Here is an 18,042-nt window from a genome sequence, read left to right as displayed (position 1 = left end):
TTTGCACTCATATTACTTGAATGGGAGAAAGAGCATTTATTGGATAGTTTATGTTATTTAAATGTCAGTGTGTAAACATTTTTGACATTCAGGAATTAGGATTTCCCCATTCAAGATAGTTGAACTTGGATGCCTGAAATAGTTGCCCTGAGGTGTTGCAAATTTGTCCTTCATGTGGACAGACTTTCCTCGAAAGGGAACTTAACTCTGTAGTACTCTTGATTTCATAGCATTTAAATGTGAACCCAGCGGATTGCAAAATATTAGCGGTTTCACATGCAGCACTGCCTGTGGCAGCCAATGTCCAACCACATTATTTGACTGATCAGATCTAAACAAACATGAATGGATTTTCCCCCAGCACATGGGTAAATACCAGTTGGCTACAACGTGGACATAGTTTGTCTTTATAGTATGAAAATAAACAATTTATGCGATATACTGTATTTAACATCAACATCTTTTATCAAAATATAACCACTAGAGGGCCTTACATTCACATTATACTGTACTGTATGCAGAACCTGATTTCACCAAGCACAACATGTACCACATCTTTGTTGATCCTGGAACAACATTCCAATCAACCAATTATATTTGAGGGACAAGTTTACAGTTTATGACAAGTTTAGGCTCACAACCAGAATTAGGTATTCATCTATTATTTTGCGCTAATTTTAGGGATCAGTTATGGGTAAGGTTAGGTTTAGGGGTAGGGATATGGTTAGGATTACATTTTCAGACAGGAATGTTGTTCCAGGATCAACAAAATATGTTGACCCAGAAACGTGTCTAAAATCAGGAAGTGTGTACTGTATCCTGAGTTCAATGCAATTTTATCAGAACAAACTTAAATATTTCATTAGGATAAGACCTTTAAAAATACAAATACTCTAAATTTGCTACATCTAAAAGGTTTCCTTGACTTATAATGTAAGTATATTCACAAACAGGTCTTTAGTATTTGAACGTGTGCAAACAGTGTCTTTCGTTGGCCTGAGCTTCTGAAGGCATTTCAACAGCTGTGCATGATTAGATTCAAACTCTTTGTGTGTCATCATAGTACCATTAAGTGGAGTGGCGTGTTAATCAGGACACGCATTGTGCACTTCCCGACAGAAGGATGTGCAGTGTAGCGTCCCAACCTCTCTGGTACAGACAGCTGATGTAAATGAACAGCATTTCAATTAGAAGCTATTGTGTTTGCTGCAGTACTGTGTTGGTGGATATAGTGCCGCATATCATTTTCTTTCTTATTTTACCTCTTGATTTGCTTTCCTCTGTTTTTATGCTTTTTTGTTGCTCTCATCCGTATCTCTCAATCTTTGTCCATTTATATTTTCTACTTCTCACAGTTGAGTGACTGCAACCATGTCAAGTTACTTTCTTACCCTTAGAAAAGATGCAAACTCATTTTTGACAGAAGTCAACGGATGCATCTGATTTTGAAATGTTTCTTGCCTCCTGGGTACAGATCAAAGCAGGACAGTGTACATCAGAGCAGTGGGGGACAGACACGGTGCAACAGAGACGGAAAGAGCAGATAAAAAGACAGAGGTAAAGACCAGAGAAAAGGTCAGGAGAAGAATGAGTGAACAGATGGAGGTGTGGTGAAACAGCACGTACCAAAGGGGGTCGTGCATTTCAAAAAGCCTACAGTATTAAAGATCCAATGAAGTGCCTTGAAATGCATAGCATTATTCATTGCGTTGACGTAATTTCCACTAAAACAGGGCGGGACGTATCGAGCAGCTCCTCTCTTTTTTTTAAAATAGCCAATAGCATTTCATGTATATCACAGCTTGGCCAGAGCTGTTAAACTTGGTAAAGCCGCAGTTTCCTCCTAATCTCTAACAGTTTTTCTCCTAATCTCCTCCATATCGCTTTCAAATACAGCATTCTGTGCAGAATTCAAATAAGTCTGATATGTTTTGTGGTCTGTGCCGACTCGTGCATGTAATCCGCTCTGTGCTGTCGTATCTCTGGACCAGAGCAGACTGTGCGCTGTGGCGGAACACGTGACACTAACATGAAACCAGACTTCATTCGTCCTGATGGAAAGCATATTTACACTGTCTGAATTGTTCCCTATCCCCTATATAGTGCACTATGCGCCATTCCCCCTTCTCCATGTAGAAAATACAACCCGAATTCCGGAAATGTTGGGACGTTTTTTAAATTTGATTAAAATGAAAACTAAAAGAATTTCAATCACATGAGCCAATATTTTATTCACAATAGAACATAGATAACATAACAGATGTTTAAATTGAGAAATTTTACAATTTTATGCAAAAAATTAGCTAATTTCAAATTTGATGCCTGCTACAAATCTCAAAATAGTTGGGACAGGGGCATGTTTACCATGGTGTAGCATCTCCTCTTCTTTTCAAAACAGTGTGAAGACGTCTGGGCATCGGGGTTTTGAGTTTCTGGAGTTTTGGTGTTGGAATTTGGTCCCATTCTTGCCTGATATAGGTTTCCAACTGCTGAAGAGTTTGTGGTCGTCTTTCGTTTAATGTGCCAAATGTTCTCTATAGGTGAAAGATCAGGACTGCAGGCCAATTCAGCAGCCAGACTCTTCTACAACAAAGCCATGCTGTTGTAATAGCTGCAGTATGTGGTTTTGCATTGTCCTGCTGAAATACACAAGGCCTTCCCTGAAATAGAGATAATCTGGAGGGGAGCATATGTTGCTCTAAAAATTCCTTCCAAATCATGCAAGCTGCCCATACCGTATGCACTTATGCACCCCCATACCATCAGAGATGCTGGCTTTTGAAATGAACACTGATAACATGCTGGAAGGTCTCCCTCCTCTTTAGCCCGGAGGACACGGCATCCGTGAATTCCAACAAGAATGTCAAATTTGGACAAATTCTGACCATAGAACACTTTTCCACTTTGGCCCACAGGACACGACGGCGCTTCTGGACCATGTTCATATGGCTTCCTTATATGCATGATAGAGCTTTAGTTGGCATCTGCAGATGGCACGGCGGATAGGGGTTCTGGAAGTATTCCTGGGCCCATTTAGTAATGTCATTGACACAATCATGCCGATGAGTGATGCAGTGTCGTCTGAGGGCCCGAAGACCACGGGCATCCAATAAAGGTCTTCAGCCTTGTCCCTTACGCACAGAGATTTCTCCAGTTTCTCTGAATCTTTTGATGATGTTATGCACTGTAGATGATGAGATTTGCAAAGCCTTTGCAATATGACGTTAAGAAACATTGTTTTTAAAGTATTACACAATCTTTTTACGCACTCTTTCACAGCTCTGCCCATCTTTACTTCTAAGGACTCTGCCACACTAAGACACCCCTTTTATAGCTAATCATGTTACAGACCTGATATCAATTAACTTAATTAGTTGCTAGATGTTCTCCCAGCTGAATCTTTTCAAAATTTCTTGCTTTTTCAGCCATTTTGTTGCCCCCGTGCCAACTTTTTTGAGACCTGTAGCAGGCATCACATTTGAAATGAGCTCATTTAGTAAAAGTGTAAAATTTCTCAGTTTAAACATTTATGTTATCTATGTCCTATTGTGAATAAAATATCGCCTCATTTGATTTTAAAGTCTTTTAGTTTTCATTTTATTCAAATTTAAAAAACGTCCCAACATTTCCGGAATTCGGATTGTAAATGTGTGAACAAGTGACCGATAGCTGCTCAAGCCATCCTAGGTGTATATGACTTTCTTCTTTCTGATGAACACAATCTGAGTCATATTAATAAATATCCTGATGCATCCAAGCTTTATAATGGCAGTGAACAGGACTAACGAGTATGAAGCTCAAGAAGTGCATCCATCCAAAGCAAAACGTACTCCACACAGCACCAGGGGGTTAATAAAGTCCTTCTGAAGTGAAGCGATGAGTTAGAGAGTTATAAAGTAAAATATCTAGCATCCATAAACTATTTAGCAGACTTCCTTCCATATTCAACCTATGAAAAAACTGTAACACCTCTGGAAGATTAAAACATTTACACTAAATCCTACACCTTCTGTAAAGCTTACATTCTTTACGTAAATTGAATATGAAAGGTGGATTGGCGGAAGCTAGATTTTTTTATAACTAAATATGGATATTTTTCTTACACAAATGCATCGCTTCACTTCAGAAGGGCTTTATTAACCCCTCAGAGCGATGTGCATTATGTTTATTATTATCTGAGTAAGATATTTTACATAAAAGATGTTTACATATAGTCCACAAGACAAAAAAAAAAAGCTGAATTTATTAAAATAACCCGTTCAAAAGTTTGGGAACCATTCATTCTTAATACTGTGTGTGGTTACCTGGATGATCTACGATTGTTTTTTTTGTTTTGTGATGGTTGTTCATGAGTCTCTTGTTTGTCCTGAGCAGTTAAACTGAGCTCTGTTCTTCAGAAAAATCCTCCAGGTCCTGCAGATTCTTCAGTTTTCAAGGATTTTTTGCATATTTGAACCCTATCCAGCAGTGACTGTATGATTTTGAGATCCATCTTTACACACTGAGGACAATTGAGGGACTCAAACACAACTATTAAAAAAGGTTCAAACATTCACTGATGCTCCAGAAGTAAACATGACGCATTAAGAGCCGGGGTGTGAAAACTATTTGAATTTGAAGATCAAGGTAAATTGTATTCATTTGTCTTCTGGGAAACATTTGGTGTGGACCCCAATATTATCAAAATAATTATATTTCTTATGATGTCCATTTATAATGGTCATGAAGGGACAAAGGGATGTATTAAGCATCATGTGATGTGATATATGAAATATCAAACTTCATCTGGCCTCTGGGAACACAAGCTGTCTGTTGCTATCAAGCTGATAAATTGAAGGTGTTTTGGTCCACAGTGTCATAATAGAGGGCACGTGCTCAGAAAACACTTCAAAAGCAACACAGAGAGAGACTTCTAGATCAGCCTTATACCTTTAGCCTTTGTGCTTGTGCTAGAGCAGTATGTTCTAGGGATTTAATGAAAAGAAGCAATGAAAAGGAGGGGGCCGTGCATGAACTACACTGAGAAGCCAATGCCAGACAGTGTGGCATCCCTGCTGAGAAGAGAAGGGCAGACAGAAACCTGTAGACTTCAGATATTTACCCACTGAAATCTCAGCTGCTGTTGTCACGTTTTAGGATAAAGTGCTTTTGTACTCTGTCTGTCTCAGGAGTTTGTGTAGATAATCCAATAAGAGAGATGTGTGATGCAGAATGAATGAAGAAATATCTTTTAATATACACCAGGAATTAACGAAAACTTAGGTTATGTTTACGCAACAATGATGTACTAAAAACAGAAACGTTTTTCCTTTGCGTTTTCCACGTACAGACGACAGCATGGTCAAAACGATCCCCGTTCACACTGAGCCGCCAAAAAGATTAAAGTCCCCCTTTGGTGAAAATCAAGTTTTTAGTGTTGTTTATATGTCTATATGGTGTTTTTAATATGCTTAACGTGCCAACTGGCTTTAGCACATCACTAACAATTACCTCTCTGAAGCAAGGGAGTCTGGAGAAGCCAGGTTATCCCGATTCCCGGTATATTTTTCTGTTGATATGAAAAATCCGGTAGCAATATTGCAGCAACATAGCGGGTATATGATGTATATTACGATGTTATGATGAACTTTCTCCGATGACGTCTAAGTTGTTCACAGTGCTAAGGATAATGATTTTCAGAAGGCAGCTGTCTGATTAACAGATGGCTAACGGGAACATGGTTTGCGTAACATTAGCAACACATTAATAGCTGTTTGATAACATAGTCAAGCAAAAGGCTAATCATATTAATTAAAGGGATAGTTCACCCAAAAATGAAAATTTGATGTTTATCTGCTTACCCCTAGGGCATCCAAGATGTATGTGACTTTGTTTCTTCAGTAGAACACAAATGATGATTTTTAACTCCAACCGCTGCCGTCTGTCAGTCAGATAATGCGAGTGAATTGTAACACAATTTATAAGAGTCAAGAAAACATGCACAGACAAATCCAAATTAAACCCTGCGGCTCGTGACGACACATTGATGTCCTAAGACACGAAACGATCGGTTTGTGCGAGAAAACGAACAGTATTTATATCATTTATATATCATGACAGCGTAAGAAACGTCTAGCACTCATTGAAGTATAAGCGTGAGACATTACTGCCGTTGTGAGAGCACGATCAGACCTCACTAAGCGAGTGCTGAACGCAGTTGGACATAGTGGTGTTTTAGAGGTAAAAAATGATATAAATACTGTTCGTTTTCTTGCACAAACCAATGGTTTCGTGTCTTAGGACATCAATGTGTCGTCACGAGCCGCAGGGTTTAATTTGGATTTGTCTGTGCATGTTTTTTGACTCTTATAAATTGTGTTACCATTCACTCGCATTATTTGACTGACAGACGGCAACGGTTGGAGTTAAAAATCATCATTTGTGTTCTACTGAAGAAACAAACATCTTGGATGCACTGGGGGTAAGCTAAACATCAAATTTTCATTTTTGGGTGAACTATCCCTTTAAATTTATGTGTCAGATACCATTGTGCAGCGTTTACCTCAGTAGGTTGACCGAGTGGATCTCTGAGCTCGCTCGAGTGAGTGTAGGTGGGGCTAATAAGCATATTCATAGATCCGCGTATACTAAATGAAGCGATGGTGTAGAGTTACATTCCAGCTATTTTAAGGCATGAAGAAATGCTTTTCACAGGAAAAAAACATTTAAATATGTCATTTTCGTGATCAAAGCGGAGTTTTTTAGTCAATAAAATTATTGACTACCGGGGGGCTTGAAAAACGCTGTATTATTCATGCCAGGCCAGTAGTTGCCGATGTCACTTTTTAAAGAAAAGCTAAGCACCTACAGCAGTGGTCTCAAACTCAATTCCTGGAGGGCCACAGCTCTACACAGTTTTGCTCAAACCCTAATCAAACACACCTGATCCAGCTAATCAAGGTCTTCAGGATTACTAGAAAACTGTGCAGAGCTGTGGCCCTCCAGGAATTGAGTTTGAGACCACTGGCCTATAGACTGAACACAAAATACACATGCACATGATGTCACCATTTTCACAAATTCGCATTTTTGTAATTTACATGAAGACGATAATGGTATCATTTTCAAAATGTTTGCCTTTTAAGGCCCCCAAAACGCCATTGTCGTGTAAATGAACGGGCAAAACACATAAAAGTTTTCCGTTTTTAGTTGAAAATGGTGTCATTTAAACGGCCCCTCAACATGACCGTGACAGTCTGCAGGGTCTAATCTGTAATTGCATGTGTGTATCAGACATGAAGGCAGCAGGGGGCCAGTTCTCCCAACACGTGTGCGCCCGGCAGATCAGTGGCCTTGAATACTAAGCATGCAGCTCTGATTGTGTATCTTCCTGTGAATTAGCTGTCAGTTATCATGGAACATCTTATGTATTTTCAATTGTGGTAACAACAAAAAAAATGTTACAAAATAATTCACTTTTAAAGTCCCCCTGTAGTCAATCATTTTAAAACTCATCTTTGATCACCAAAGTGATGTATTTAAACATTTTTTCCTGTGAAAAAAAATTGCCTTAAAATAGCCCTACACCCTTGCTTCATTTAATATACACAGATCTATGAATATGCTAATTAGCCCCGCCTCCACTCACTCGAGCGAGCTCAGAGATCCACTCGGTCAACTTATTTGCACAATGGTATCGCTTTTTACAAAGTCGGACACATGGCAGTAATATGATTAGCCTTTTGCTCGACTACATTATCAAACATCTGCCAATAATGTGTTGCTAATGTTACAAACCATGTTCCCATTCGCAAGTCATACAGCTGCCTTCTGAAAATCAGTATCATTAGAAGCGCTTTGAACAACATATACATCATACACCTGCTATATTGTTAAATCTACCCAATTTTTCATATCAACAGAAAAATATACCGGGATATATTCTCTTGATACTCCCCGATTCAGAGCGGTCTAGTTAATGATATTCTAAAACCCACCGGCATGATTGGTTACAAGCTGGTTTGTGATGTCACAAACACCTTCGATTTTAAACCACGGGTTTGAGACTCTTTTTATTTTCACTACAGTTTTAAAGAGAAAATACTCAGCAATGGTGTTAACTTATGAATTTGCACATGGTTTCTCTTAAAGCATATTAAAAACACCACATAGACATATAAACAACATTAAAAGGGGGTCTTTAACATTTTGTAAAAATGTGTAGGTTAATCTTTATCTGATGCAGTTGTGAATGTGCATAATTTCTAATCTGTATCTGGCACTTTGTGCAAATGTGGTATACCTTGATATTCAATAAATTTTATTAAAAATATTTTGTTATTCAATGCCCAAAAGCATGATTTAAAAGCACATTTAGCTGTGTCCATCATTTTGCTCACAACCCTATTAGTGCATGATAAATATTCCTTGAAATTAAAAATAACTCAGTCACCATCATTATCATCTATCATCTAAAAGGGGAACATTTAGGAATAATTTTGTACTGTAATGTAAACATGGACTATATAACAAACTACAGTGAATTATAAGCAGCAAAGAGCGTCGTTCTTGTTTTATAAGGAAATTTACAAAAGAAAACACTGTATAATGCTGCCTGTTGTTAGTGTTTTTAGGTCATTGTTTTATGAGTGACAAAGTGAGTTTGTTGGTTGAAAATCTTGCGAGGAATGACCTTTTTTAGTGCATTTTAAATGTGAAATTAACTATGCCAAGAGTTTTGAAAAGTGACCAAAGTATTGAGAAATGTGTCCTAGTTATTGTAAAAAAAGTAAATAAATAACTGTAAGAACATGCAAAACCAATCCAAAAAAAAAACAAAACAGTTTGCCCAATCTAAACTCAAACAGCATTCACTGAAATGAATTTATTGCTAGAAAATAACAAGCAAAAACACAAATCAATGTTTTAAACTGCATTTAAACATTAGGGGTGCAAAATGGCAAACCTTAAAAAAGCTCATAGGAACATTTAGTGGTTGACGATCAACATTTTTTTAAGGTTAAGTGTCTTTTTTAACCTGACCATTTGTTGACAAAGAAGAAAAAGCATAGTTGCTTAAAGGTGCTAAAGAGGATGTTTTGTTTTATACATTTTTGCAATATTACTTGAAACTGTCTTTACTAACTGATAAAAGACTATTTATTAGGTGCACTGAAAGGAATAATATTAATATACATCATCTGTGCACGAGGTAGGGCCTTAAAAACATCAGCCAATCGTTTACGCGATCATCGCGTAAACGATTGGCCCTCTGGCTTGTCAATCACTGCCATGACGTTCCTTGTGAGAGACGAGCGCGGCTGCGCGCTCCAGTAACTTTCCACACTCCACATGCGCCGCATGCAATGTTTTTGTCAGGAGACATGAGTAACAACTGCAGATTATGAGTTACCTGCGGTGAGTCCGACATAATGAATCCAAAAACCACGACACAGCGAATGCTGGTGGTAAACACTCGTGTTCTAATACTCGTGCACGAGTTTTGGGAGGCGTTCCTTTGAAATGAGCTGTGAAGGAGGGGGGCTGTTCTTACGCATGCGCTCATTTCAAAAACTCACTAACAGTCTTTGGATTCTCAGTCGAGTCGAAGAAAAAATCCTCTCTATCACCTTTAATGTATACAGCAGGGTTCCTCAAATCCTTTTCTTGGAGGATCACTTCCCTGCAAATTTTAGTTCCAGTTCTAATCAAACACACCTGAACAAGCTAGTCAAGGTCTTCAGAGTTACTAGAAAATTGCAGGTAATTGAGTTCGATCATGGTTTGAGCTAAACACTGCAGGACAGTGGCTGGATTTGCAATGTAACTGCATTCAGAAATACATCCTGATGACATCTAAACCTTAAAATTGCTACATTTTATCATTTGCTCACGTGAAAATATCATCTCCACTCTCACCCAACATCCTTCTTCTCGCACATTCCCACCTCAGCGTCTGTCACCCACCTCAACACAGTGTGTTACTCCTGTGAAAACCGCTCTGTAACACTTTAGCACTGTCTGGTGGCTTACACGAAACAACTGAAATCTCCTGTTTTTACCAAATAACACCCTCAGTATCCCTCAGTATGATTCAGTATCATTTCACCACACCACAAACCGATATGCTCAAATCATCCAGCGCGCATCAAGAGCCATTTGTATTTCATGACTGTTTTTGGAATGAGCTTATTTGCTCATCATATTGCACACTACATATTGTTACACTTGTTGTATTGAAAAATCTGTCTGGCAGCCATTTGTCTGACACACACAGTTCTTGATGAGTCTGAATGCCTCATCATAGAGCGATTTCCTTCAACTATAGCAAATCCCCTGAAGCATTTAATGCTCTTTATGTTGCGGAAACGTTTTGCTCACACGCACATGCTCTCTTGTTGCTCACAATCATAACAAGCAGGAGCGGATTTGCACAGCAGGTGAAATTAAATGATGAAAATGGCCTCGTAATTGCAGTGAGTATAAACATAGCCTTAAAAAAATCCTTCTGTGGAGTCTAAAACAACACAGCTTCAAAATATAATAGTAACATACATCAATTATACAAGTTAAAGATTCCTTAAGTTAGAATTCTTATCTGGAACGATATGAATGTAATTTTAAGGAATATCAGTTAATCTTTGGTATTTTGTTCAGGATTTAGTGTCTTTTGAGATATTGAGAAAGGTTAACTCAACATTAAAGAGATTGAAAGTCTTGTCACAGATAAAAATGTGCCTACAGGGGTGTAACAAAATCCACACACACACACACACACCATGTAATCGCTATATCAAATGGAGGAAAAGAGCTGGAATAGCAATAATTCCATACTGTGAGCTTTCAAGATATATGAAACGAAAGGTGACAAAAGGTGGAAAAAAAAAAGATGCAAGAAAAAAATACAACAGCATATCTAAGTAAACATATATGTGGTGAGAAAAAGAGAGGTAAATAGTGGAAATGTGTTTTAAAAAAAACTGAATAGCAGAGGTTAAGCAATCAAAGCTCTTTAATTGAGAATAAGGTGTCAAAGTGAAATGCCATTTGAGAGGGCGGGTGAGAGAGAGAGAAAAAGAGAGAGAGAGAGAGAGGGGGGAGAATGAGAGTTATTTACGGTGAAGGATGCACACATACAGTCTGTGCTGGTGAGGACGGCACCTCATCTTTGGAGATTGTGACGATGCAGATTCAGCTGTAGCTGGTGTCAGTGTGGTGTGACAGGAGACCGAGGACTAGGACTGAACCTGAGGTTTAGCCATGTCTGAGTTCAGGTCCAGAGTGCGCTGTCGGAGAGCAGGTGTCCGTGCTGCCGCTGCTCTTATCGGACTCCTCCACCGCTCCCGCAAACGGTGTGAGAGACAGAGACTGACGGAGATGGACAACCAGTGGTGGGTGAACGTCGTTTTAGGTTGTATATGTCTGTAGCCTAAGATCGGTGTGTGTGTGTGTGTGTGTGTGTGTGTGTGTGTGTGAGAGACAGAGAGAGAGAGGTCAGAACGTTCATTATTTAAGTTTGTAGTCGAATCAACACTATGGTTCACAGATCAGTTTTTGGATTCTGTAACACAAAGTTTGGAAACTGCGGGAGAATGTTTAACTTGAGCTTAATTAATTCTAGGCCTACATGTCCTGCGCACGTTATGTTTTGAATACCTTTATGATTTTATAAATAATATAATTAATAGAAATAATCTTTAATGATGATTAATGTATGCAAAAAGTCATATTTTGTATCAGTACTGTACATGATTCAGTCATTTTGACATTTTAAAATGTTGAATTGTAAAATATATTTCAACATAATTTGTAACCTCTTGATTTTAGGATCAAAATTAATTTCCCAGCAAATGATTTATGAATATTTTGAGAGGAAATGTGCCCTTCTGTGATGGAGAGATACACTGTCAGACAGACAGACAATAGATAGGTTGATTGATTGATTGATTGATTGATTGATTGATTGATTGATTGATTGATTGATTGATTGATTGATCGATCGATCGAATTAACTTCTGAGTTGTCCAGGAAAGGCGTTTTCATGTTGACTAAAATGACAGACAATGTGACAATTAGCTGTTCACATCCTTCCAGAGGTGTGAAGATAATGTGTTGTTTATTTCATTTGGTGCCAATTATTCAGTATATTTCCTTGTGATTTTTGGTCCAAATATGAGCTGAACTATCAAAAGTTTTTAGTTTGTATATGCATCCATACTGGATTCATTTGGCTAGTTTTGTGAGTGTTGAGTAGGCTATGTGAGAGAAATACCTTGTCAAGCATGTAATGAACGATATGTCACTTACTGCCTAATACGAATATATTGATGGATTTATGGGATCTATTTACAGAGAGCTTATGAAGGATTGGGTGGGTATTTTTAGAGCCTTGTTCATTTCTCTCTCCATGCAACCTCCCCTTTTCTTTCTGCTTCTCTATTCGTACCTCACTTATGAAGAGGAAGGTGGAAAGCAAAGGAATATTAATCTTGAGCAGGAGCCTGTAGATCCTCCACCTGTCAGCCCCCTATCAAGAGAGCTCATTTAAAGAACAGATTGCCCATCTTTGGCCCATTTTTTATTGATGATCTTGAAATCATACGAGGGTCAAATAGGAAAGCTGCATTCCCGAAGACTGAGGCAATAGAAAGGCTTTCAGTGAGGATCTTTTCTGTGTAAAGATGACCACCCTACAAAATTCAATTCAAAATTCAGTGCACTCAGTATTATTTGTTTTGTTAGCCAATATGGCTATTATACTGACATTTATGTATGTATTCAGCAAAAAACTAAATGATAATAACAAAAAAATATTTAAATGAGGAAAAAAAGAATGAATGCACCTTTACGATTAGTAGATATCTTATGTGTATTTTCATACATTAGTGACTGTATATTTGACGTTTTAATGTCATTTTAAAAATGTGGAATGACGGTGATGATGTCACTGTGTTGCAGGAAGCAGGAGATGCTGACTATCTCCAATGTGCCCCTGGCAGACTGCCCTCCCTCGCCCCCCAGAACCGCCCCTCCCACCATGAAGGTAAGCAGCACGTCTGCTCTCGGGGCCTGTTATGAATCAGCACTAAAAGGGGATTTGTTCAGAGACCTTACAGCTGCTAAAAGGCATGGAGTCAAGCCTCCAGATAACATTTCATAAATTGTTTATTATAAAGCAGCAATTATTGACTCATTTGGTTCATGCAGATAAAACCGTCTATTCTCCCTCTCTCCTGGAGACAAGACTCCAGCATAAACCTGTATGCCCTGCTTACTCAGTAGACCATGACTTTAGACGTCATCCCCTAGGTAGTCTATATGTTCCTCAAAGGTGGAAGAAAGAAAACGTCTATCACATTTTTTGAGAATAGAGAAGTTTTTGAAAAAGGCACTAAATGTACACTAGTTGCATGTATATTGAGAATAATTTTTGTTGTGTTCTGATGTAAACATAAATTAAAAAACAGACAGGGCTTAGACAAAGCCAGTATTAGTCCTTAGTTCAATTAGGGCATTTAAAGGGTTAGTTCGCCCAAAAATGAAAATAATTAGTCATTTATTACTCACGCTCATGCCGTTCCACACCCGTAAGACCTTCGTTCATCTTCAGAACACAAATTAAGATATTTTTGATTAAATCCGATGGCTCCGTGAGGCCTGCATAGCCAGCGATGACATTTACTCTCTCAAGATCCATTAATGTACTAAAAACATATTTAAATCAGTTCATGTGAGTACAGTGGTTCAATATTAATATTATAAAGCGACGAGAATATTTTTGGTGCGCCAAAAATGACTTGTATAGTGATGGCCATTTTCAAAACACTGCTTCATTAAGCTTCGAATCATGTTAAGTGTTGAATCATGATTCGGATCACATGCCAAACTGCTGAAATCACATGACTTTGGTGCTCCGAACCGCTGATTCGACACATAATGCTCCGAAGCTTCATGAAGCAGTGTTTTGAAATCGGCCATCACTATATAAGTCGTTTTTTTGGGGGGGTTTTTTTGGTGCACCAAAAATATTTTCGTTGCTTTATAATATTAATATTGAACCACTGTACTCACATGAACTGATTTAAATATGTTTTTAGTACATTAATGGATCTTGAGAGAGGAATTGCTGGTTACGCAGGCCTCACTGAGCCATCAGATTTCAACAAAAATATCTTAATTTGCGTTACAAAGATTAACGAAGGTCTTACGGGTGTGGAATGACATGAGGGTGAGTAATAAATGACATTATTTTCATTTTTGAGTGAACTAACCCTTTAAGTAGCTTTTATAAACATAACCTAGAAAAAAATTGGTGTGCATCTTGAGAAAAAACAATGGCTCTGACATATTTTAAGATATGTCAGTGCAAATTACTTTCAGCTCAAACATGCATTTTAGTCTGGGACTAGCTTAAGCCTTGTCTGTGAAACCAGGGATATATGTTCCAACTTGCCTCACAAAAACAACTAGACTATTACCTACTGTATGTATAACTTTAAGGGTACCAATACCAAACCCTGAGGAACCTCAACACTTTCTTTTTTTAATTTTTTAGATTAGATTAAATTTTAGATTAAATTTGATTTTTTATATGTGCATGTTTAAAACAGTTTGTCAGATTATCTTGGGTTGGTCAGACAAGATCCTCATAAAGCAGGTGTATGAATATAACAGATTGTCAAATTAAATTGTGTTTCTATGGTGAGGTCTTCAGACATACTGTAACTAAAATAGCAGATTTTAATATTTAGTACTCTGAGCTGACAGTGAGCGGAGCTTTCTGTATTAATACATGAGGGATTACGAGACTTCACAACCACAGCATGTCATTCACACTGACTGTAGTAGATTGTATTGCATGCTGGACTTGTTTTTGACCTGTAATAAGGAGTGAAATACTTAGCCTAAAGATTGACCTCTGTTTCTTTTTCAACAGTCTACTCAATTTTTTGATGTGCTGGAAAAGATGGAAGTAAGTGAAATCCTTTTGGTAGTATAATTTATATAAAGATTACCGGATTTTCCTATTAAAGTAGATAGGGCTTGGCTTGGATGTCCAAAATAGCCATTGAGAGAACAGACTTTCCTCAGATGAGACTTTGATGCGTTCTGTGCCTCTCATACTCAACACTCCTCCACTGTCGGTTGCTAACACTGCAACCTTTTGACCCTGACCTCTTAGCAGGTTTCTGAGGTGGAGGAAATGAGGCCACAAAGAGTAAAGGTCAGAGGGTGTGAAAAATCTACAAGATTGCACCTCAGCTCAGTGCTTGTCTGTGTTTCGGAACTGTTGTATTTTCAATGCATGAGGTTGCCATTCTTCATCCATGTATGTAACATTACACATGTACAGTGGGCTGCAAAAGTCTGGAAAAGGACATAAAATATTTAGGATTTTGAAAGAAAGAAAGCAAAGAAACAGAATAAGGTAGAATGAAGAAAAAATGGTGTTATTTCTAAGTCACTAATCAAATTTTCAAACAATTATTATGCTTATAATTTTTAATAAAGTAGAAAATGCAAAATATAAGCATTTTTTTTACTTATGGACTCAGACATTTGGAGCCCATTTTATACCTATAGTTTAAAAGCAAATGTTGGATTTAGCGTTTTTTTAAATGGCTTCCGGCAAAATAACAACAAAGGCAACCACTGAAGAAATAATCCTACCCTCAGATGCATGTGTTCATTCAGTTTGTCCAGACAGCCACATAAAATATTTGTTGTAAGCATGACTGTGAAGCATTGTGTGGACTGCATGTAATTTCTCATATAATGGGGCTGCATGAGCTAAACAAATGCCTCATAACACACTTCCTGTCATGGCACAAACGTCTTTCCAAAGCACTGTGAAGATGTCCATTTACAGCATTATCTCATATTTACATATATATATATTTTTTACCCCTCCAGGATGATTATATTCCATACCCACGGATAGATGAGGTACAGCAATTTAAGTCATCTGTTACTAATAAATGTTTCTTACAGCACTTTATGTGTGTTTCAGGCGTCAGTCTCATTCTAATCATTTGATTTCTCTTTCAAAGGTGTTACAGAGGGGTGAGCCATACCCTCAGGTCATCCTGCCTCAGTTCGGCGGATACTGGATTGAAGATCCCGACGCCCCTGCCGCCATTCCGAACTGGATGAATGGATTTTATGATGATGAAGACGGAGAAGGAAGGAATTTAGGAGAGTTTGGCTACACACTGGAGAGTAACTTCGCCATTCGTGCGTACCGCAAGCACTTTATTGGCAGGGTGAGAACGCGCATTAATATAGTGGTGTTATACTTAAATGGAGCGTCAGGCAAAGGCTTTTGGCAAATATTTGTGTAAGATCTTTTTAAATGGATCATTCAGTGTCAGAGCTGTGATAATCAGCAGTCGGTGTAATTTAACGCAGTGTCCTTTATGTTGGTTCACAATTAAACTGCTTTCTCTTATCTGCGGGTCTCAGGAACATCTGAACTTCTACTGCACGGCCAGTAACCATGGCAACCTCGTACTGTCCCTCAGACACGAGGAGGTGAAGGAGCAAGAGTACCTGCACATCATTCTCAGGTAATAACAGCCCTTTCAAACCCTCTCTGTGTAATTACATGATTGGCACATTTTGAAACGTTTGATTGCATTTTTCTATCAAATTCTGCCTCGCTTAGGGCACCATCAAAGACAGTTTATGACAGGATCTCTTTGGCTGGCTTGACTGAGCTCCCCAGTGTCCCTCAGTTAGCAAAGGTAATGATTGTGGCCTGCAGTGATGGCTTTATCCACTTAAAATCGCCCTGACACTCCCTAAAGTCTTATTGATAAATAACAGTGCTTACAATTTAGCAATGAAGTTAATCAGTATGTCTTTAAAGGGTTAGTTTGATGTGTGCACTGAAAAAAAAAATCATTCTCTTAATCGTTATTTCTGTCTTGTTTTCCAATAAATATAACTAAAACTCCAAGTTAAATGTACTTATTAATTTTGCTCACACCATGGACCCTTTTCACACTGTGATGACGCATTTGCACAGTTATCAACATAGCAAATCTAATAAAGTTTTTAAAGGTGCCCTCGAATGAAAAATTGAATTTATCTTGGCATAGTTAAATAAAAAGAGTTCAGTACATGGAAATGACATACAGTGAGTCTCAAACTCCATTGTTTCCTCCTTCTTATATAAATCTCATTTGTTTAAAAGACCTCTGAAGAACAGGCGAATCTAAACATAACACCGACTGTTACGTAACAGTCGGGGTGTACGCCCCCAATATTTGCATATGCCAGCCCACGTTTCCAACATTATAAAAGGCATTAGACAAGGGCAGCCAGTATTAACGCCTGGATGTGCACAACCAAATCATCAGACTAGGTAAGCAAGCAAGAACAATAGCGAAAAATGGCAGATGGAGCAATAATAACTGACATGATCCATGATAACATGATATTTTTAGTGATATTTGTAAACTGTCTTTCTAAATGTTTCATTAGCATGTTGCTAATGTACTGTTAAATGTGGTTAAAGTTACCATCGGTTATTACTGTATTCACGGAGACAAGAGAGCCGTCGCTATTTTCATTTTTAAACACTTGCAGTCTGTATAATTCATAAACACAACTTCATTCTTTATAAATCTCTCCAACAGTGTAGCATTAGCCGTTAGCCACGGAGCACTATCAAACTCATTCAAAATCAGAAGTAAACAATATAACAGTATACAATACTAACATAATCCGACGCATGCATGCCCCATGCATGACGGACACTTTGTAAAGATCCATTTTGAGGGTTATATTAGCTGTGTAAACTTTGTTAAGGCACTGTTTAAGGCAAGCGCGAGTGCTGTGGGCGTGGAGCACGGGATTTAAAGGGGCCGCAGCATAAAATCGGCGCGTTTATAATGATGCCCCAAAATAGGCAGTTAAAAAAATTAATTAAAAAAAATCTATGGGGTATTTTGAGCTGAAACTTCACAGACACATTCAGGGGACACCTTAGACTTATATTAAATCTTTTACAGTTTTTTTTTTCGATTGCTAAACGACAGTGAGCACAACTGGAGCTACATG

At 38.1% G+C, this 18,042-nt stretch overlaps 1 protein-coding gene across 8 annotated transcripts in view; it reads left to right on the top strand.

Moving 5' to 3' along the window:
* The window catches only part of rap1gap2b (RAP1 GTPase activating protein 2b), a 96,209-nt gene that overhangs the window by 61,284 nt on the left and 16,883 nt on the right, over positions 1 to 18,042 (top strand). For 3 of the 8 annotated variants that reach the window (XM_048165641.1, XM_048165638.1, XM_048165640.1), the window contains 7 exons: positions 12,937 to 13,021; positions 14,915 to 14,950; positions 15,161 to 15,202; positions 15,892 to 15,924; positions 16,029 to 16,241; positions 16,441 to 16,544; positions 16,643 to 16,721. In XM_048165641.1, the coding sequence (XP_048021598.1) occupies positions 12,947 to 13,021; positions 14,915 to 14,950; positions 15,161 to 15,202; positions 15,892 to 15,924; positions 16,029 to 16,241; positions 16,441 to 16,544; positions 16,643 to 16,721 (582 nt within the window). In that variant the 5' untranslated portion in view covers positions 12,937 to 12,946. Of the gene's footprint in view, positions 1 to 11,096; positions 11,370 to 12,936; positions 13,022 to 14,914; positions 14,951 to 15,160; positions 15,203 to 15,891; positions 15,925 to 16,028; positions 16,242 to 16,440; positions 16,545 to 16,642; positions 16,722 to 18,042 lie in introns of those variants that run through there. The other 5 variants (XM_048165639.1, XM_048165642.1, XM_048165634.1 and 2 more) reach the window with 4 other exon arrangements.

Source organism: Megalobrama amblycephala, linkage group LG18 (genome assembly GCF_018812025.1).
Source record: "Megalobrama amblycephala isolate DHTTF-2021 linkage group LG18, ASM1881202v1, whole genome shotgun sequence".
In the NCBI taxonomy this organism is placed as follows: domain Eukaryota; kingdom Metazoa; phylum Chordata; class Actinopteri; order Cypriniformes; family Xenocyprididae; genus Megalobrama; species Megalobrama amblycephala.
Note: the sequence above shows the minus strand (reverse complement) of the source record. Positions and strands in the feature narration are given on the sequence as shown.